The sequence below is a fragment of the Pinus tabuliformis genome, chromosome 8 (genome assembly GCF_031772625.1).
Source record: "Pinus tabuliformis cultivar Carrire ecotype Pingquan chromosome 8, CPIR1, whole genome shotgun sequence".
In the NCBI taxonomy this organism is placed as follows: Eukaryota; Viridiplantae; Streptophyta; class Pinopsida; order Pinales; family Pinaceae; genus Pinus; species Pinus tabuliformis.
The window spans coordinates 1,676,796,415-1,676,820,354 of NC_142294.1; the positions used below are offsets into that span (position 1 = coordinate 1,676,796,415).

General features: G+C 36.9%; 1 protein-coding gene across 1 annotated transcript; it reads left to right on the forward strand.

Annotated features, from left to right (window-relative positions):
- The first annotated feature begins 10,410 nt into the window (after nucleotides 1–10,410).
- On the forward strand, nucleotides 10,411–11,457 carry LOC149242646 (F-box/kelch-repeat protein At1g80440-like). The gene has a single exon (XM_089370935.1). The coding sequence runs from the start codon at nucleotides 10,411–10,413 to the stop codon at nucleotides 11,455–11,457; it is 1,047 nt and encodes a 348-aa protein (XP_089227061.1).
- The last annotated feature ends 12,483 nt before the right edge of the window (nucleotides 11,458–23,940 follow it).

Here is a 23,940-nt window from a genome sequence, read left to right on the forward strand (position 1 = left end):
AAAGTAAAGCTAGTAGCCTAGGAGTTGCAGCATTCTTACTGTAATACTGGAGCTCATCAATTGGTAAGAAACCATCTCTTTCACATCTAAGGGTATTTGGATGTGATGCATATGTACATGTTCCAAAGGAGAAAATAACAAAGTTGGATAGTGAATCTGAAAAGTGCATCTTTATTGGGTATAAGGATGGTTTAAAGGGTTATAAATGTTGGAACCCAATAACAAGGAAGGTTGTGTACAACCAATATGTGGTGTTAAGAGAGGTGAAAGATGTTATTAAACATGAAGCCAAACCAAAGGAACATCAGAAGATAGAGTTTGAGCTAAAGGAGGAAGAATCAGACTCTGCAACATAAGAGGAATCAGAAGATGAAGAGCCACAAACACCAGTTGTGAGAAGATCAGCTCGAGAAAGAAGGCAGCCAGAAAAGTATAGTCCATCTTCTTTCTGTTCAAATTTTTCTTATCTATTACTGATGATGATCCCAAAACTGTGAAGGAAGCAGTAGATTCAGAGGATAGCAAACTCTCGAAAGAGGCCATGGTTGATGAAATTGAATCTTTGCACAAAAATGAGGCTTGTGATCTCTTGGAGTTGTCGGCTGGAAGGAAACCCATTGGCAGCAAATGGGTGTTCAACAATAAGACAAATGCAAAAGGAAATATGGAGAAATACAAAGCTTGGTTGGTAGAAAAAGGTTATTTCCATGTGTAGGGAATTGATTTTGGTGATATTTGTTCTCCTGTTACCAAGGTAGCTTATATTAAATTACCTTTATCTGTTGCTATGCCCTTTCATTTTGAGATAGAATAGATGGATGTGAAGACAATATTTCTTCACATGGATCTAGAAGAGGAGATCTCCACGAAGCAAACTGAAGCCTTTGTAGTGAAGGGCAAGAAAGAACTGGTATGCAAGTTAAAAAAGTCTTTGTATGGGTTAAAATAGCCACTAACGATGTGGTATCAGAAATTTGATACATTTATACAGGTACTTGGCTTCACTAGAAGAAAAGCATATGATTGTATGTATTTTAAATTAATTGGTGACATGTTATTTATCTGGTCTTGTATGTGGATGATATGTTGTTGGTTGGAAATGACAAAGAAATTATCCACGATTTGAAGACCCAGTTGTCCTCCAAATTCGAATGAAATATCTTGTTGCTACAAACTATATTTTGGGCATGGAAATTAAAAGAGATCTGGCAAAGAAGAAGCTTCGGTTTAACCAAAGGAAGTATGTTTAGACAATACAACAGAGGTTTAATATGTAGGATAGTAAACTGGTGAAGGTTCCTATTCCTGTGGGTGTAAAGTTATTTGTTGAATAGTGTTCCAAGGCACAAGAAGAGCAAGAGGACATGTCCTTTGTTCCGTATGCAAGTGTAGTCTGTAGCCTAACATATGCAATGGTCTATACTAGACTCAACATTACACATGCGGTGGGAGTATTGAGCAGGTTTATGTCAAAACCATGGAAGGAGAATTGGAGAGCAGTGAAGTGGGTTTTCAGGTATTTGTGTGTCACTAATAATTATGGTTTGTGCTACCAAGGAAGACCAGGATTGGATAGTGTTTTAGATTTTCGTGGCTTTGTTGATGCAGACTAGGCTGGAGATTTGCATAAGAGAATATCTACAAGTAGGTATGTGTTTAACCTATTTGGAGGTGCAGTCAGTTGGATGAGTAAGAAAGATCTGTAGCAGCACTATCAACTATAGAGGAAAAATACATGGCAGCCACTCATGTAAGCAAGGAAGCAGTTTGGTTGTAGAGATTGTGTTCAATATGGGGTTAGTATAGGGAGCTATAAGGATAGACCGTGAAAACCACAGTGCAATTTTCTTGGCAAAGAACCCTGCTTACCATTCAAAGACAAAGCAAATTGATGCTCAGTATGACTTTGTGAGGGATATGATAGAAGACAAAATTGTGGTGCTGGTAAATGTAGACACTTTGAAGAAAATTTCACATGCATTGACAAAATATGTGAGCTCCGATAAGTTCTCTTGGTGTAGTTAAAAAATGGGCATTACAGGGCTCGAAAAATGACTAATCTCTTGTGTGGCCCCATGTGGAAAGAAAACAACAAGTGGGAGAATGTTGGGTTATGTTATATTCTTTCCGCAACTAGCCCACCTAGTTAGTGGGGTGGTAGAGGGGGGCCGAAGCCCCCCTTTCGTTGCACCAATTGCAAAGCGCGGCGGTCAATGGGCGTCTCACGTGGGCGGTTAGCCCCCCTCTACTGAGTCTAGGGAAATGGCATGGGGAAATTTTTTTGGACCCATGTTTCCAAATTTCTATGTCTGTGCAATGACAGGCGTCGGCACTTGAGTGACCGCCTCGACGAGTGAATGAATCTTGTTCCAAAAAATTCTAAAACTAGGGGAATAATTTTATCCTCCTTCGAGAGCCGACGAGTCCGATACTTCCTTGCCCCTCTTGGTATCATTGTAGGAATGGAAGAATGAATATTATCTTCTCTCATGTATTTATAGACTGTACTCCCTAAGTCATGCCCCTCAACTTTTACATTTTTTGTTTGGGTCGAGTCTCCTTGTGGTTTCTGAAGAACCGTGTCAAGTGTAGGTTATTTTTCTTTTACCGATGCTAGGGTTTCTTCCATTAGTGGTGTTGGTTCTAGTGTGATAGTGCTACTTACATTTTCTACTTCGGACCCCATGTTTTCTTGGATGAGTGGTGTTGGTTCTTGTGTAACAATGCCACTTATACTCGCTTCTTCAGACCTCAAATTTTCTTGGACGAGTGGTGTTGGTTCTTGTGAAATAGAACCACCTGCACTCTCTTCTTCAGGCCTCACGTTAATTTTTTCCAATGATCATGGTGGTAGTTCTCCAAAAATATTATCAACTATGTTGAAGCAACATCAACCATGTCCTCAATTTCCATCCTTTCCACTTATCCTGAGCCAAGAAGCAATGCTGGTTCTCGTGGGGAAGAATCAGATGTATCATCTTCCTTCTTAACTGAGTCAATGGGCGATGTTGGTTCTTGTGGGACAACATCGGCCGTGAAATCTTCCATCTTCACTCATCCAACAGGCAATGCTAGTTCTTGTGGAGTAGCATGAGTTGTGGTGTCTTCCATTTCGACCGAGTCAAAAGGCAATGCTGGTTCTTATCGAGTAGCATCAGTTTTGGCATCCTCGATTTCAGTCGAGCCCTCGCCATCCTCTGCCTCTGTAGGTATAATTCCCTCGAGTTCTACTTCAAACAATTCAACAAACTGTGGCTAAGCAACAATATTTCGAGCCAACGCTTGAATTACCAGTAGCTGGACCAACCCGTGATTCATGAGGACTGCTAATACTTGTTGAGAGCTATGCATAGATTGCGCCATAAGTTGAAGACTTTTATAGAGGAAGAAATGCATATTAAATTAATGAATTTGTGCATGCCGGAACCGAAGGGACTCTAACAGTTTAAAATGATACATGAACATCATTGTAAAATGTCCTTGGTAGGAAATGTATCTTAACATGTAGTATGCAACTTCACACCCTCTTCCTTTTTGAATTTATGTTTCTCCAGCTTGTAAAAATATTTCTGGGAACTACGTGAAGGGAGCCTTCTGCGAAAACCATTTCTTCCCTTCCTGCAGTAGTCCACTGATGGCTGAGATGGCTTCCTCTATGATAGGGATATTGAGACCCCGAACTCTGGAATGATCTTTTTCCAAGTTCAACACAAATTCAGTTGTAACAATCTCGTCACAATCTATCAAAAATATATGTCCCAGCCTACATTTACAAACACCTGCCATACATCTGTGTTACTGTGGACCATAATTGTGCTCTTTGATTCACGTCTCAGTGGAAACACTTGAGAGTAGCAGATTTCTCATTAGGATGGAGTATCGGTAAGTAATATTTGCAGACAGGCATAAGAAATGGTGATAGCGGGGTGTACGAATGGTGATTTTTTGAAAGATGTGAAAAATCCATGGCAGGTTATGAAAATAATGGGGGGGCATCATGGTAATTATTCCGCACACTCCAAAAGGACCGGTTCGTTAAATCTAGTATCTATTGAAAAATGTGCAGAGTAAAGAATCATAGAGTGGACATTGGAAAGATTTTTTTATGATGATGTCAATGAATGATTGTTGAACTTGATTATACCATCGTTTTTAAATACAGTTGTACCTCCTCCCCAAGCATTTACTTGGTGGAGAAACAACATAAAGGAGTAACCACATTGGTGGTGCAATGACATCTAAGGAGTTACAACATCAGGTACTTAGAAAATTTTCGCCAAAGAGTAGTAGCACTGGAGGAGTAACAACATTGGAGAAGTAACAACACCGAAGGAGTAACAACACCATGTACTTAGGAAATTTTCTTGCCTCCATAAGATTTAACACCAGTGGTAGTACCTTAAAAAAAATTATTGAGTGGTAAGAATATATATATATGTATATGTATATGTATATGTATATGTATATGTATACGTATACGTATATGTATATGTATATGTATATGTATATGTATGCATGTATATATACGTTTTATTTATTTATTTATTTATTTTATTTTAAACCAGAGGATGCAGAGGAGTTATTCTTTGCACTAACAACCTTCAAACCAGATTTATCATAGAGATCTTTGATGAAGGCATCTTTAGAGGCCGGGTGGTGATACAGTATGAGACGATGTCCATTTACAATAAAATAAGCATGTGTATCATCAATCGTGACAATTCTGACAATTCCATTATCAAATACCTCATCAATATCATAAGGCCCCATCCAACGAGAGCAGAGCTTCCCCTTAAAGTCTTTAAAATGAGAATAATATAGTAATGCCCAATTCCCTTTATGAAAGACCTTATTCTTAATAAATTTATCATGCCATTTTGTTATTTGCTATTGAATCGCATTAGTTCTATGGACAACCATTAAACGAATTTCATCTAGTTCATTTAGTTGTTCCAGTCAGTGTTTCTGAGATTCCGAAAGGTCCAATCCTACTTCGAGAGTTGTTCTATCATAGATATTATAGCTTCCTTTTCAATGATGAATATTCACTAACTTTAAAATAGATATTATCAATGTGTAACTAGATGACTCATCAATACCACATCCCAAAAACCATATCTCATTTTACAATTAAAATATTTTATTTGAATTCAGTTTTATAGTAATAAAATCTAATATATAATCATTACTTATAAGTTAAGATCTATTTTACCTTATAAATTAAAATAATGGTTTTGTAACTATCTTTAAATTAAATTAAAAAGAATAAAAATAAAAATAAAACTTACAATAGACTTACAATATAACAATATGTCACTTTACCATAGATATTATTAGGGTGTAAATAGGCTTTGTTACAGGACCATCAATATCGGACGACCATAGATACCATGACTCATCAATACCACATCCCAAAAACCATATCTTATTTTACAATTAAAATATTTTATAAATATTTTATTTAAAGTCAATATTATAATCATAACTTTCTAGACAACTCTTCCTCGTTAGACTATGGGTATAATCATTAGTTACAAGTTAAGATCCATTTTACCTTATAAATTAAAATAATGGTGTAATGACCTCGGTAACTTGTAATTCTAGATAGTTACTGTGGTGAAAACAATATGAGTGGTAACTTGTTATTATTAAAAGACATTGTTAATTTTGAAAGTGAATATAATAGACTATTTTGCACATGTGTATTGATGAAATGCTGGCAGCCTCCAAAAGGAGGATTTTCTATTAAAAGAAAATAAATCAGTTATGAAACTCAAAAAACAACTGCCTCTCACCCAAGGAAAAGTCCTGGGAGGAAAACCTCTGGGCTGTTGATGAACAGGCAGAGGAAAGATTCCAGAGAGAGAGAGCAGAGTGGAAAAGTGGGTTAAGTCTGGTTGTGATCAGATAACCCAGCACAATAGTGCATGAGTCTTGTTGAGGGCTGCAGGCCTGCAAGACGGCTCGGGGGGAGAATCCAGTGCAAGTGGATCTCAAGGTTGGGAGGTTAAGAGCAAAATCGTTGCAGGTGAACTCTTGGAATAGGAGCGACAGTAGCAGACTACCAGGTATGTATCCTTAATTAGTTTAAATTGAGGCTCAGGTAATGATAGCATACAGTTATATATATACACATGCAGTGGTCTGCGTTCTTTTATTTAACTAAGGGAATATAGTTATATATACCTACGCAGTGGTCTGACTTTTTCTATTAAATTAAGGGGTTATAGATATTTATGAATGCAGATGCCTGTACTTGCCTTAAAGAGTTAATGAAATGCAGTTGTATATACAGTTGACTGTGCTTTCCTTTAATGAGTGAATGAAACTACAGTTTTATATATATATATCTGGCTGTGAAACTTTTATAGTAATGAAAGATACAGAGATATATGAAGTCATTCATTAGACAGGAAACGGAGGATAACCGTAACTGTTATCAAGAAGTAAACACGAAACCTCGTCTGCAGGGTAGAACTCAGTGATTAAATTCACTATATACAGACTCAGGTACTTAGTAAGGAAATGACAAAACAAGAGTAAATCTGAAGTGATTATTAAACCGTAGAATACAACAAGAAGTAAGATATGCAGCAGTGCGTACACAGAACCATAGGTTACGGAACACATCCGATTAAAATAACCCTTTTCAACAAGTTCAAATCTTATTAACGATACAGTCATGATATTGTGCTCAGAGCCGAGACATTATCGAGTAAAACGAAAGATTTATAAAGGAAATTTTATTGAAGAGCCGAGACATTAATGAGTAAAGCGAAAGATTTATAAAGAAAACTTTATTGAAGAGCCGAGGGTTTAAGATAAACAGTGATGCCGTGTAAGCTGGAGTAAAAGAGATCATATCTAGCAGTGATGGATTTGTTCATAGACAAACCCCACTCTATCATTAAACCGTAAAGTACATTATAAGGCCGTGCGAATGTAAAGAACATCTCATAGCCGTGTGAATATAAAGAGCATCGTATGGCTGTGCGAATGGAGCGTTAACGTTACTCGCAAGCCAATAACCAGAGACAACACTATTTAGAACTGAACAAGACATATTACCATTTAACAAACTCAGATAATGCTAACATGCAAAACCCATATCCGTGTTTGCGAGGAGGGTTGACTTGCCTTCATTATTTCGAAAGCAAGCCATAAACCCTGTGACCGCAACAGCATAAACATAAACTGTGTGATATCTGCGAATATTGAAACAATTTAACTATAGATCCATAAAGACAGAAGAAACCACGCAATATAAAGGAGTCGACAAACATGTCAAAACAGATCAAAATGTATTCATTACTGTAGTAAGCCCCGTAGGGTGAAATCCATGAGATTAACAATGTTAACTGTAGCAACAGTCAGAGCGGGGTGTTACTGATAGGTAAACCCCGTAGCATATTAGCTGCATGCAAAAAGAGAACAGAACATTGCACTGTAATATCCATAACAGAACTTATTACATAGCCGACGGTGTAATATCATAACCAAACATTAAAACCCTCAAATGGCCTGTAGCCGTAACAAGAAATTATCTAACCCTCAGGGTTTCATGGAGTACAGATTCGGTATGAGAATGCCGCCTGTAAACCACACCAGGGATTGAATAAGGGGCAACCAGACCTGAGACACATGAATAACCATACATGAGTCTCGTTCTGGCCATTGAAGACCGCCATTCTTTCATAACAGTTAACTCTACGCATACAGCATCGATGACTTACCTGGATGGAACGCAAATCTACAAACCCTCCTTCGGATAGCAGGAATCGTTGAGTCCAAACCCTCCTGCACAGAACCGCCATCGTTATCAACTGTATCAGTGGTAAAACGAGCAAACCAAGAACTGATAATAAGCTGTCAAGAGCAAGACTGTAAACCCTTTAAAACTTGCCATGGACGATGTGGTTTCATACCTGTGCGAATGGCAGAACTGGTGTGGTGGAGGAAGATGTCGGATGAGCTGCGGATGCATTGGACGCAAATGAACCGAGACCGAAGAACCCGGTGGTTCATATAATGTCAACCAAACCCTCAAACCAATCTGCGCCATCCGATCTGAAGGAGTGATCACCATCGTTCGTTTGAGCGGGAGTGTGGGCACACAAACCCCAATGCAAACCCTCCGCTTATTCACATGGTTTCACATGGCTCGTAGCCACCTGGCCACGGAACGGGTGAGTTGGATTAACACCCGCTCACCATGTGGCCCGTGATTAATAAACCAGTACTCAACTCAATTAAAGACTGTGCATAATGTTAAGTGGGTTGGTGAAATGTGGTTTAACGCATGACAATTAAAGTGCGAGGGATAAACCATAATCCATATATTGCAAGGTTGAAACATAATACCCGTGCATATATTATAACAATATACCATGATGACCTGTAAGGGGTTGGTAACAATTAAAAAAAATTTGTTGTTGGTATAAGTTAGATTCGGATCGTGACAAATGGTTGAGTAGCTATATTTAAATTTAATTAATAAGAATATAAAAACTTTAATACCTACAATAGACTTACAATATAACAATATTTTCAATCATGAATATTCACACTCACTTTATCATATTAACATGTAAATAGGCTTTGTTATAGGACCACCAATACCATGACTCATCAATACCACATCCCAAAAACCATATCTCATTTTACAATTAAAATATTTTTAAAATATTTTTTTTGAATTCAATTTTATAGTGATAAATCTAAAAGGAAAAATAAAAATTATAATTATTTTTTAGATATATTTAAACTATTTATCACATTAAAATATATATTACATCCCAAAAATCAATGCTCATTTCACAATCAAAATATTTTATAGATATTTTATTTGAATTCAATTTTAAAAAGCAAAAGGTAAAAGAAAAAAAAATATTATAACTATTTTTAGATATATGTAAACCCTTTATCACATTAAATTATACAAGATCTAAATAGTATCTATAAATTACCATTAATTTTACTATAGAAATTAAAATAATAATTTTGTAATCATATTTAAATTTCATTAATAGTCACATAAAAACTTAATACTTACAATGTCCATTTTAACTTTGAATCCACCATGTGTTGAAAGCGATAAGATATTTGAAATGCAAAATATCTTAGGATACAAATACCATGAGTAATACCATGAATTCTCATAAACTTGGAGCAAGTAACCAAGTTTACCTTAACTACCCAACAAAAATTAATTAAAAAAACAATAACATAGAACTTTTATATTTTTATTTTTATTTCAAATTTCCATTAACTACACGAGAAAAATGATATAAAAAATAACATAGAAATTATATTTTAATATAGGATTATTTTTATTTTATTTTATTTTGAAGAGGGTGGGCAACAAGATTTTTAACTATGGATGTTCACTCACCTGCACTTTACCATAGATATTATTAACTTGTAAATAGACTTTGTTACAATACCATAACATGGGCCAATACCATGACTAGTCAATATCACATTCCCCAAAACCATTTATCACTTCACAATCAAATTATTATATATATATATATATATATATATATATATATATATATATATATAATGTAATTTTATTAGTTTTTTTTTGTGGAGAGAGCATAAAATGGAAGAGATGTTGTAATTTCCTATTATATTATGTTATCTAAACATTTTGACTTGGTCAAAGTATATATACATTAATTAAGACGTGTTCTAAGGTTATCTAATAAACTTCTATAAGCATCAAGACACTTCACGTATGGTACATTACATATTTCCAAGATTTAAAAATATTACAAAAATTAATTTAACTTTATTTTACATTATTATTATTATAATATAAAAAAATTGACATATGATTTAAAAATAAAAATCTAACAAATTTTTTTACCATATTATCAGTGTTATCCAATTTTAAGGTCAAAATACTGCAAGTTTCAATACCATATACTAAAAAAAATTATAACTCATCTTTGTATTACATGCTTAATTAATTAATTTAATTAGAATGACAAAAATCACCTTAACAGGTTAAATATATATATATATATTTGTAAATATTAAATTCTGTCCATTTACCATAGGTAGTTGGTGAGGTTAATGCCTCAATATTATTATTATTATCCATTTTTAAGATCACAGTCAAGCACGTGTATGAGACCCCTTGTTTATAGGACAAGGAGAGTGATTTGAATACTAAATCTATAACCACGTGTATGAGACCCCTTATTTGTAGGACAAAGGACCCATCTTAACTGTGTGATTTGAATACTAAATCTATAAAACTATAAATGTATGACCCTGAAAAAACACATTGTTATATAAAGTCTTGGATCTCTGAAGCTTTGAAACACATTGTTTTATAGAGTCTTGGATCTCTGAAGCTTTGAGTAAAGGCCATTGGGAAACAGGGGCATTTGAGGTGGTCTAATGGAGCTTATTCCAGATGATATCGTTCGTGAGTGCTTGTTGAGAGTACCTTACAAATCACACTATACGTTGAAAGGTGTCTGCAGAAGTTGGGAGGCTACAGTGAGTAGCCCTAAATTCTATGAAGATAGAAAAATATCACGAGTAAGTGAGTACCTGCTCTGCTTGATTCGAAAATACCGGATCGCTCGTCATGATCACCGTTATGCATGCGTAGTAATGGTATATGACCCTGTGAAGCGCACCTGGGAAAACCTACCTCCCATTGACGATGCCCGCTTCGCTGGCATACCACAACGGTGTAAGTGCGTGGCTGTGAATAGAAAGTTGGTCCTCATAGGTGGATACAATGGAAGTAGCCACGACACGAGTCTGATGAAGAGTGTGTACATTTATGACTTTGAGTCCGCCAGTTGGAGCCGCGGATCTGACATGCCCACACCTCGATCATTCTTTGCCTGCTCTGTCTCTTCTTCCACAGGACTTGTCTACGTGGCTGGCGGGATCAATGAAACGAAAACTCCTCTGGCCGCTGCTGAAGTTTATGACGTGGAGAAAAACACATGGGAAATTCTGCCTCATATGAACCAACCACACGGCCATGCATGCCACGGCGTTTTCATGGAAGGTAAATTTATGGTGATAAGCGGAACCCAATTGAACAGAAGTGCAGAAGTTTACGATCCGAGAGCGAGAAGTTGGAGAATGCGGGAAGATATGTGGAGATTCGGCGGATATAACTGGAAAAGTATTGCGGTTACTTCCTCGTCTGGCGAGTTGTACGCGTTCAGTGGACAAGAGGTGCTCAAGTATGGTGGTGAGAAAAATGTTTGGTCTGTTGTGGCCTCTCTCCCACGATTTCCTCTCTGTTATTTTAGTGCTACACAATGGGGCAACTGGATTTTCGTAAGTGGATGTGACAAATCCTACAAAGACGTGGCGTACCTGTTTAACCCCTCAACTGGGCAGTGGGTTGATGTTAGGCTTAGTGGCGGTCCAGGAAGCACTTCCGGTATCTTCGTGTCTGCAGCAACTGTCCAGATTTAATGCCATGGTTCGTTTCGTGGAGTAATTTGGTGGGTAATTTAGTTTCGTGGATTAATTTTTCGGATAATTTCGGGATGCAGTGGGTTTGCAGTTACGTGTTTGGGGTAGTGATCTGGTGGGTAATTTAGTTTTGTGGAGTAATTTTATGGGTAATTTAGGGATGTACTGAGTTTGGAGTTTCGTAATTGGACCAGTATTTAGCAAAGCCACGCATTGTTTCCTGGATTAATTTATTGGTTAATTTAGTTGCGTGCAGTAATCTGATGCAGCATGCACAACATTTTGTAATTGGACTAGTATTCCTATTACAATGAAGTTATTTTTCAAATGTTCTGTTTATGTAATTAGTTATTAATTTAGGGATATTTAATATAATGAAGTTATTTTTGAAATGTTTTGTTTATTTAATTAATTAATTATTAATAAATGAAAACATTTTTATATTAAATGAAAATGAAAATGTAAAAGGTTTTATTAAATGAAATTAGAATCTTAGATGAGTTATAGTTATTAGAGTTAAATTAAAACTAAAATTATATCATTTTTCTTTTCTTTTTTCATCTGAGAGCAATTAATAAGGTATTAGATTCTTATATTTCACATCTAATTTTTAATGCAACACATGGTTTATAAGATAAATAAGAAAAAGCTAATTTTAGATTATATAAAATTTACTATTTTAGATTTATTTTGGACCAGGGATTTATTTCACAACTCTGGATTTATCTAATTCAGGATCTATCCTCAAGGTGCAAACCTATTCTCAAATTGTACACTCTAAAAATAAAGAAGTTTGCAGGTTCTAAATATATGATAAGTCCTAGTAAAATAGATAAGCTAGTTGATATAATATAAATATGATTCTCATAAAAATTTTCCCATTCATTTTTTCAAGTATAAAAAGAACATAATCAAATATTTTCATTTGTATTTTATTATTTTTTATTTTAAAAAATGAATGACAAATTATTATTTTTACATTTGTTTTTATTTTTTACCTAAAATATTCCTATTTTAATATTACAAAATATTAGTTTCTTTTATTTTTTTAAATAAAAATTTATCAATATATTGATATTTTTAGTTTGAAGTATTTTAAACTTTTAGTTATTTTTTTACTAAAGTATTCATATGAATTAAAAATACATGTTTCAACCAAGTTGATCATCAACAAAATGATACATTAATTTTAAGTAGAAAATTTTATGTTTTGACTATTTTTAGTTTTTAGTTAATTTTTTTTTAACTAATGTATTCATATATTTAATAGAATGAATTAGAAGAATATCTACATGAGCCTAGAGCTATCAAATACCTTGCTATCAAATACCTAGAGGTGAAAACAATTCATGAGGTTTTACATTCCAAAAAAAAGAGTCTGCCCTAGAGATTTGATTCCTCCCGAAAGATTCATAATTAAATGGATCTATGTAATATCCCTATCGTAATCAACCCTGCTTAAAAGTAATTTTAAATTACGAAAAAGTTACATAAACTAATCTTGATAAGTGACTGAGGTAAATCAAGAAAGGAAAGAAAGTGGATGGAGGCAACGGTTGGAACTTGCACTCAGACTCATTAGTCTTTCGGATGCCTGCCTTTCTGGCTTATATAATTAAGTGTTTCTATATAGGTTTGCAGGGACTGGCATGCAAATTTTTAGACCATGGAGGATGCTATTGTTTATTGAATATCTCATGAGATTATCATGATTTATGAGAGTCATAAGGACGAGTATGCTTGCTTTTAAATCCAAAGGCAGCTCGATTCCGAAGTATACTCTGAATTAGCTTGCGCGTTTCTTGACTGGACAGCTGGATCCAGGGGCTCTTCAGCTCACAGAAATGTATTCGAGCTTTTTGTTGTTGTTCTTACCAGGGAAAGTAGAATGGAGTTGCAACTATAATTGCAGCGATGGTTGTTTTTAATTATGTAAGTATTCTTTGGCATCGCTGTCCCAATTAGTGGAGGTCCGGAGGAGGATTTATTTGGTAGACTGCCTGGTCAACCAAAAGTAAATCTTAAACAATACGTTGGATTCATCACAGTATTTATTTGGTAGACAGCCTGGTCAGCCAATAGTAAATCTTAAACAATACGCTGGATTCATCAGGGTCGATGAGCACGCTGGCCGTGCATTGTTTTATTATTTTGATGGAAGCATGCAGTGGAAGCATGGAGTGAGTCACAAAAGAGATAAGTATCTATGCTAAATCTTGGAAAATATAGGAGTTTGTGTTAGTATTTGAAATGAATATATGTTTATTTTGGACATAGAAATAGTTATTTTGGGTAAGGATAACCCATATTCAAACAATAGTTATTGCATTTATGGAAAATAGAATGCATATAAAAGAAATAGTAGTTAAGTTGGGTTTTATTGAAAATGGATACAGGGTTTATTGCAATGGGATGCTAGCAAATTTTGAAGTTCTTGTGAAATAGTTATGCATTGTATGCATAATAGAAATAGATAATGATGTCCTTCTAGGCACATAGATAATCATTCTAACTTTCTTGAAGAAAACGTATGTTTTATATACACATAAATATAGTTTTTTTTTAGAAAAAGTGTGCATACTTCATGCATGAAAATGATGGCTTTTATGAGAGATCTCTTGAAAACAAAAATAGATATTATTTCTTTAAAAGACACATATGAATACTGTTCCATACTTGTTTCATGAAAACATTATGTGCAATGAAGTAAAAGTAATTTGTTAGTAAAAACACATGTTGCATGCACATAAGGGTAGCTATTGTGACATTGGAAATATGATTTTGGGTGTACTTAGAGAAAGTATTATGTTGACTTTCTTGGAAATAATAATCGATGTTAACTCTTTTGAAAATATTAATCTCTTTAAAAGATTGTCTTGCTAGATGAGGTGGGTCGATTTCTTGATTCCGGTGCATAAAAGGGTAAGTTAACCTTGTTATTGTTTCTTGATTTTTATGCATAAAGATGGGTATCTATAATATTTTCTTGAAAGGGAAAGCATGAGAAACTTACTTATAGGAAGATCGAGAAATGGGGTTATAATGACCTCCTTTTAGAAAGAAGTATGTAACTGTTTACATGAAATGATGGTAGAATTCTAGAGAAGGGAATATGTGTTGCATACATTAAAGAAGGGCTATTATGATAAGCTATTGGATGCACAAAATATAGTCAATGTGTTATAGAGATATATTCTTTGTATGGATAGAAGAACTATTGAGTCATATTTCTTTAGGAAAATGATATGTGATTAATTTTATGCTAACATAACAATTATCTTAGTTTCTTGTTGAATGAGATGTGTATGCACACGAGATTGGTGTTAGATTCCATTAGAAAGGATTTACATTCGGATGCGAGAGAAGACAACAAGTTGTGTGACATTGCTTTATATATTTGCATGCATGAAAAATAGCTAAAGGACTAGATCTGTTGATAAAGTTTATGTAAATTTTCATGTAGGAAGATTATAACTGATGTTGTAGCTGTTCCCTTCAAAGGTATGCATTAGTGTTTTGTCCTCTAAGAATATGTTCTTATGTGAAGGGAAACATTAGTTAATATGATTATATATAAATGTAATCATGATATCAATGTTGGTAATGATAACATGGGTAGGAAAAGTTGGATTACTTGCACAAGGTAGAGATTATATTTAACGTTGTGGCAGGAAAAGGATTAATGGTCCATGTTGTACAAGTTCGCTATACTGAACTAGTCTATAATCAGGTCACTGTGCGAGATTTGGCATAACTCTTCCTTGGAGAATCCAATTTGGATCATACTTGTGGCATTGAAAAGAGGACATATAGGGCTAGTGCAGATCAAAATTTCAGAATTGGATGATCCAAAATTACAGAGATACATCAGAGGAAATATCGAGCTCCTACAAAGTGAAAAAGGGTGTGCAAATTTTTTAAATTTTTTTCTTAAGGTTGGTTTGAAAATTTATTTTAAAAAATTCAAAGGGCATAGTGGAGCATTATTATTGGTAACTGATACCCCGAGGAAAGAAAATGCAAACAATTTGTAAGCAACTTGAAAGTGCTAGCATGACTCATGAAGAAGAGGAAGAAATGCTACATGATATTGTTACAGGGAAAAGTGTTTACACAGAACTGCTTATCCCACTAAGGTGTGGTAGCTACCTTAGAAACAAACAAAGTAAAGCTATTTTCATTTTTTCTTTTATGAAATATAGATGAGAGAAGAACAAAGAAGACCAACCTCTCTCTTGTGCTAATCTCCTAGTTCGATTCCTCTCTCTCTTGATAGTCTTTCGCTACTTGTTCCCTTGCATGCCGAGCTTCATAGAGTACCTGTAAGATCACAGTAGCATAACACTATACAAGAACATGGATCTATAATCATAAACAATCTAGGATCAGATGTAAATTGACTATAAAAATGCATAAAACATAAATGACACAAGAGTATGGAGGAAAACTTGAATAGCTTTTATTGATAAACAAGAAAGAGCCAAGGGAGTTACAACCAGTTGTTCTGACCCAGCATCATCCTCTCAGCAAGTAAGCCCCTCTTCACCTCATACAAAGCTTAGATCACCCAACACTCTGATGTTATCTCAAGAAACCAATAGTAATTCCTTACAATATGCAAAATTCCAGCCCCTGGATCTCTGAGATGAGGGATCCATATATAGATATATGTAAGGGAGATGAGTCAGCTTGTGATTTGATTAGTGTCTTCCCTCTGATAGTTCTTGCTTCCACTTGGAGATTGATGATCTCTTACTCATCCTTGGTCGAATTCAGTGGGGCAATTGTCATAGGAGAAGTTTCTGGAAGATTCCATGCCTCTCCACCTCGCGGAATGACACTGCAATTTGTGACTTTTCACCCATCGCATCCCATAGAAGGGCTTTTTGAAATTCAACGCATCCACACAGTGTATTTAGGTGAGATGCAACGCACTTTGCCTATGGAGCAGCTGAAATGGTCCTGTTTTGACCAGTTTTGAGCAGTTTTTCATGGAGAACTTCTGGGAGAAGCTGTAATCAGTTGACCTTGTTCCTTTAGGGGTTAGAACAACACTTTTAGGGACTTAGGAGCCCTTGGTTTATGGACATTTCATGCTTCGGGTTGTAGTGCCCAAAAATGTCTATAACAGTTGCCCCCTAAAGCATGAGGTCGTTAATCTTTTGATGTCGGGTGAAATGCTTTATTATGAGGATCTGAAGTTCTTTCAAGTTGGGAGGAGACCTATAATAAGATACAATACAATACATTATCTTCATAATATTTTCATAATCTAGCTGAGGCGGGCATTCCCATGCTCAGCTTTATAAATTCATTTTCATGTACATAGGATAGACAATCGTCTGAGTGTAGACTGATGATTCTAGTAGAGTCATCATCCCTTTGATTGGATCATTATCTGTGCAACAATAATGTACATTTGATGTCTTTATTTCCCTGAATATATATCGCAGCCCAGATGGATGAAACTAGATCCGGGGTCTTCAATCTCGTTCGATCTTCACTCGAAGTACAAGTCTATCCATGTGAGAGATGTTTTGGAGTCGAACATGGAAAGACATCGCCTGATTACCAGCCAATGATGTAAGTTGTTAACAGGTGCGAGAGGAATCACCGATAATGATAATGACCCTCAAGGTACTGCAGTACAATTCACGTGGTGTGAATAAAGGACTTGGCGTCGAACACCACGCAAAATCTTTCGGTCGAAGGCCATTGATGTAAACCTGTCACCGGAAGTGAGAAACTTGCCATTGAGGCATGCAAGCTTCAAAGTACTGAACGGGGTGTTCCTAGATCGACTTCTTGGATAATGAGATAATGTCGACAAGAAGCGATCCGTCACAGGAGGGCTTTAATGAATCCCACATCAATGACACGGAACGGAGCAAATGATTTTAATGGAGGTGAAAACAATCTGATGACATAAGGTTCATGGTGGCGGTCATGAAAGAATGGAGTGTAAATGTATTGTAGCGGGTGAGACACAGGTGAATTCTCTGAATGACTTCTCTTGAACATATCGGCGACACTGACGTGATGGATTGGTAGCATTAACCCCAAATGTGGATGGTGTGATGGGACCATGGTGATGTGACCAGTGAATGAAACAACCCAACCCGACTTGGATGTGGAGTGAAAGTGTCATGTTCAAGAGCGACTTGCTACCAACAAAGTTTCTTCAAGTTTTTCTTCCCAATTTTTCCCCAGTCATTGCTGACCAGTACCTCTTTATTTTTGTCAAGCTTGAGGAGGATAACATATGCTTGTTCTATAATTTTCCCTTCGGGCAAACCCATCACTATGTTTTAACGAGCCTAGCGATAGTGAAACTCGTTCTTGTCTGCTATGGACAAGTTTGTCGCTATTAAGTTTTAACGAGTTTAACGACAAAGATAACTCGGTCCTTTTCAATTTTAGAGAGTCTAAAAAGGAACATAAAGGAAACTCCAAAATTCCTTTTTCGTCATCTATTCCCTTAAGTCCGAAAAAGTATAAAACAATACAAAAGGGATGAATTTTCGATACTTTTAACGAGCCGAACAAAACAAGCGCTCGATCTTTTTGTGTAATAATCCCTCAGGTCCAAAAAGATTAAAATCTAAAGGAGGGATAGCACTTCCGGTCCCTTTAACGAGCTGGAGAGGCCAATGGCTCGACAATCTTTTCATATTTTATGAGTCAGTTGAAAAGAGCTTAAAGGAGACTCGTCTTTTGAGGAACGAGGGATAAAATTGTGTAGCAGCTGATTCCAGGTAAGGTTTGGAATTTTCCAATCATGGCAGTGTTACAAGGATGGCTAGTGAGATCACTCTTCGCAGCTATTCCTCAAAAGGGGTAAACAATCAAATGGAGGTGAATGATCGGCCAATACAGAGTGGAGGTGATGATGAGAACACGACCAAGGCTTTTAAAAGCTGAAGTACTACATTCACGATGGTTATTTACCGGGAAATAGTTCATTTTTTAATGAGCTTAAACGCGGGGAGAAACATTTGCTCATGGCTTATGTTTATTTTTTAACGAGCTTGAACTATATGCTGAAACTGCTCAATGCAGATTTATTTTTTAACGAGCTTGAACCTTGTAGTAACACTGCTCGATTAATCCAGTCGTATAATAAGAATGTCCCATATATGATAACGGCAATTTTTAGAGTTTTTCCCCACATCCTTTCTTTATGCAAGTTAGGAAACGACCAATCCAAAAAACAGATAAATGATCATTCTTCGCTTGTACGCCAAAAGGTTTGCATGCCCCCAGGTATAAAACAGAGTTTCAAGGTCACCCTTCAAATCACCGACAAAACATTTGTTTTATCAGGAAAGGTCTACCTCTTTCAGGTTACCAAAGATTGTTCTATTCACAGCGCAAACAAAACACTTCTTCGGCGATGTCTACCAAAATAGACAAAGGTGAGACAATCCACTCACATAACTTTGACGAGAGAATCTTATTCCAGAATAACTCCCTCTTCCAATCATGGATGGGAGTACAGACCAGTCATATATCTCTCACGGAAACCTACCCTATACCCGAAGTTTTCCTGCCAAAGCAGACCGGGGTGCATGCCCCCTGGGTTTCAGTCATGTCCCCCGAATCACTCGCGCTCATCTCGTGGATGGACTGGAGATTGATGCGACATTCCTTGCGTGAAAAGACCATTCAGGGATGGTATATGACTATTTTCTATGCGTGATCCAGGAAATGAAAGCTGGTCTACGAGCTTGACCACTCTTCCTTTGTGCAGAAAAAACATTACTCTAAAGAGTGATGAGACAATGGCTCCCATGCAATAAATATAGTCTCGTCCAAGGAGTAGTTTATAATCCAGGGGTCCTTGAACTACCATTACGTTCATGTGAACGGTTTTCCCTCTCAATGTTATGGGAACATTGGGAACGATCCCTAATGGTCGACTGGTTCCTTTGTCAAAGCCTGTTAGATTTCTCATCTCAGGCAAAAGCGATGGCGAACCAAGTGTTTTCCAAGCAGTCGAGGAAAGGATACTCAAAGAAGCCCCTTCATCTATGATGGTACCGGCCATAACCATTCTATATATTTGAGTAATAATTCGGAATGGTACACTAGCCGGTAAACGGGGTCTGCCTAGTTGATTCCAGTCGAAAGAAACAACTAGGTTGCTTGGAGGTGGGACCGAATAGACGGCCGGGTACGACTCTGACGAACTTCCTTCCTGCGGTAAAGGAACGGGTAAATTGCCCCCATGTTCATCGGAGTCTGTGCTTACGAAAAGAATTTGGACGGTGTCATCCTTATTCTCTTCTGTGACTGTATCATCTGAAGATGGAACCTCTGAAGGCAAGACCGGGTCAACTGCCACCTCGACCTTTTGACTTTCATCTCGTATGGGTTCAGATGGTTTGTCTTCAGTGATAGATGCTTCGGCCGACCACCTGGGCGGGTCAGCCGGCTTTTCAACTAGTGACGGACTCGGCAAGAGTTTTTTTATCCAAGAGGAAGTCGTAACGGTGAAACCGGACGATCGTCCAAAACTCTTTTAGCCTCGTCTAAGAAGGGACAACAGTGGACGGCATGGTCGCCTTCGCACAGTTTACAAGGAAATCTATATTTTCCTTTTTGTCCTGGGGCTTCACTTTCACTAGTCGACGGTGTGTTTTCAACATGATCATCAGAGGTTGATGACACCGGGTTGTGCAAACGAGGAGACCAGTCCCTTAAGATCCGAGGGATGCAAGGACAATCTCTATGATAGTGGTCTCCTTTGCAAATGACACATGGCGATTTAGGCCTGGTCGGTGCAGTGTGTGGATTTTCGCTAGACGACGCTTGGTTGCCCCCTTTCGCTTTTGGCTCCTCCTTCTTCTTCTCTTTCTTATTCTTTTCCTTCTTCTTCTCAGGTACTTGATTTTTGGCTTTACCAACCCCATCAAGTGAAGAAGAAGGAGGAGAGGAAGAATTGGAGGAAGTAAAAGGTTGGTGGGTAACTCTGGATTCATCTAGTTGCTGACTCGATTTTTCAGGAATTGCGGTGTTCTGAACGACAGAGGTTGAGAAGAGCCATACGGGCAAGCCGATTGTCAATCCTGGAAGCGACAATGTGGCCATATGGGGTGCACCAACATCTCCCCAAGAGGAGAAGGGACTAGGATTTCCTCCAAGGGGAATTCCTTGGTTGGTGGGTTCCATTTTCTCAACCTAAGATCAACGTAGGAAAGGGTGATGATTATTCCATTTAAAATAAATTTTAGACGCTTTGACACAACTTTTTTTTTCAATTTTTAAGAGTCGAGAAAAAACAAAAGATGACTCTAGTCGCCTTCGATTTTTAATGAGCCTGAAGTGACAAGTGCTCAGATGGACCTTTTCCGTTAAGGAGTCTGAAAAGGGACTGCTCTGGAAATCTAGGTAGAGGGATTACCAAACCAATCACAAAACTGCAGAATACTTTTTACGGTACGGCAGTCAATCTTCCCGAATGTTGTGTTCAGTGCATTGCAATCGATAGGGCGGCAGACACGGCTTCCTATGGATAAAGGATTAAGTCTATTGTGGTCTCCCAAAATATACTCGACGGTACATGGGAGCACAAGTCCGTACTGGCACTTATCGTCTCAAAGTGGAGGAATCACCCAACAATCAGTGAGAACAATAGTTACCAGGCTTTACGACGTCGGAATACGTCTCTAGCCTAGACTTCTAAATGTTGTGCGTTAGGTTCCAAAGCATTGTTAGATTCATTGAATTTATTTTATAGTTGATCTTGTTTATGAAATTTTCCTTTCAGGTTCACCACGAGATGTAGATGTATAATTCCTAAAATGAAATCTAAGATGATAAACAGTCTTTTATCTTCTTTGTGCAACGAAAATCCTAGCTACTAAGGAAAGAGAGACAGTATTCTTTCACAAAGAGCAAAGAGCACAAACTAAATGCACAGTCCTAAATCAAACCAATCAAACTGTCTAAATGAAAATGCACATGCATGTATTTGTTTTTGGCTTTCTTAGTATGTGAATGGTAAAAAGAAAGCTAATGCACAAATCTGAATTACTCTTCAAGTGACAATTATTAACAAGTCTCTTTTCAAAATAAAAAATGGAGACAATCACAACACTTTGTGACTTGGAAATGAATACTTGCTTTCGACACTAGAAAAATTACAAATTCAGACCAAATACAATAGTAACAGGATAATCGACTATCTATAGCAACCAAACTCTTTCCTATGACTGAAAACGACACTTGCGACACTTTCAAATCAAAGGACGACAGTACGATTACGTTACTTTTTGCAAAGGAGAACTGAAAATGAATCAACAAATACACAAAAACATTTACAGTTCTTTTGCAAAAAGGATGTGGAATAACAACAAGGAAAAGGGGTTTCAAACAGAGATATACTGATTACAGGCAGCAAAATTCATGAATATAACTGAAAAGAATGAATCACAGAAACCAAAACTGAACAATGCCTAGTCTGATCATCGCACCTGTAACACAGGGAATTTGAAATGCAGCGCACCTGCTACACTCGGGAAGTGTGCTGAATTTCAGATTCACAGAACAATACCTGCGCTGGGCCAGAGACGAGACTTTTCTTGGGTTTCGGGTCACAGTTTGCAGTTTAGTTCATGGGTTTTGGCCGAGCAAATGGTAACCAGTAATGCAACAATCAGGGGTAGATCTAAGAGCTACCACGAGGGCAATCAGAGAGTTTTTGAATCAGTTGTTTAAGTCATAAACAAATCCCGGAGATTGACTGAAGCGGAATTTATCTACTTTGAATTTGCATAGCAAATGCAGTTCCAAAGCTACCTAGCTCGACTTCAGGCTCCGTCTGTAAGTTTATAAAATAAACAAATAGGAAGATAAACAAACAAACTAATTCGTCCCCAGTGGAGTCGCCATTTTGTTACAGGGAAAAGTGTCTACACAGAACTGCTTATCCCACTAAGGTGTGGTAGCTACCTTAGAAACAAACAAAGTAAATCTATTTTGGTTTTTTCTTTTATGAAATATAGATGGGAGAAGAACAAAGAAGACCAACCTCTGTCTTGCACTAATCTCCTAGTTCGATTCCTCTCTCTCTTGATAGTCTTTTGCTACTTGTTCCCTTGCACGCCCAGCTTCACAAAGTACCTATAAGATCACAGTAGCATAACACTATATAAGAACATGTATCTATAATCATAAACAATCTAGGATCATATGTAAATTGACCATACAAATGCATAAAACATAAATGACACAAGAGTATGGAGGAAAACTTGAATAGCTTTTATTGATAAACAAGAAAGAGCCAAGGGAGTTACAACTAGTTGTTCTAACCCAGCATCATCCTCTCAGCAAGTAAGCCCCTCTTCACCTCATACAAAGCTTAGATCACCCAACACTCTGATGTTATCTCAAGAAACCAACAACAATTCCTTACAATATGCAAAATTCCAGCCCCTCGATCTCTAAGATGAGGGATCCATATATAGATATCTGTAAGGGAGACGAGTCAGCTTGTATTTTGATTAGTGTCTTCCCTCTGATATTTCTTGCTTCCACTTGGAGATTGATGATGTCTTACTCATCCTTGGTCGAATTCAGAGAGGCAAGTGTCATAGGAGAAGTTTCTGGAAGATTCCATGCCTCTCCACCTCGCGGAATGACACTGCCATTTGTCACTTTTCGCCCATCGCACCCCATAGAAGGGCTTTTTGAAATGCAATGCACCCACACAGTGTATTTAGGTGAGATGCAATGCACTTTGCCTATGGAGCAGCTGAAATGATCCTGTTTTGACCAGTTCTGAGCAGTTTTGAACTTCTGGGAGAAGCTGTAATCAGTTGACCTTGTTCCTTTAGGGGTTAGAACAAAACTTTTAGGGACTTAGGAACCCTTGGTTTATGGACATTTCATGCTTGGGGTTGTAGTGCCCAAAAATGTCTATAACAGATATATCAAATTACAAGACCAAGTGCAATAAATGTCACTCTCACAAAAGCTAACAGAAGCTAAGATAAATGGCATGGAATCTAAGATAAATGGCATGGAATCTAATATAAAGGGCGTGGAAGCTAAGATGAGTGGCATGGAAGCTAAGATGGATGATTTGAAGATAGATTTGAAGACATATTTGAAGACAGACATGGTAGATTTGAATACAGATCTGACAAATTTTCTACAAGAAATACTTACTAATGTTGAAAGAGTAGTAAAGGAAACTCATGATGTGAACAAAAGAAATTTTAATCACGATTTCATGGACACTAATGTTGGATCGAAGACCCGCCATATTCCAAAAATCAATATGAGGAAGTTTTATGGCAAGGATCCCGCCACATGGATATTACAGATGGAGCAATTTTTTGATCTCAATAACGTGCAAAACACACAAAAGGCACGTATTGCAACTTTATATTTGGAACCAAATTATTTTTTATTGCATCAATGGCTTTGATCTCATAAACAAATTATCACTTGGGCAATTTTTACGGAAGAATTGACAGC

What these genes read in the sequence shown, in the direction of transcription:
- LOC149242646 (XM_089370935.1), top strand. Translation starts at nt 10,411, where the DNA reads ATGGAGCTTATTCCAGATGATATCGTTCGTGAGTGCTTGTTGAGAGTA.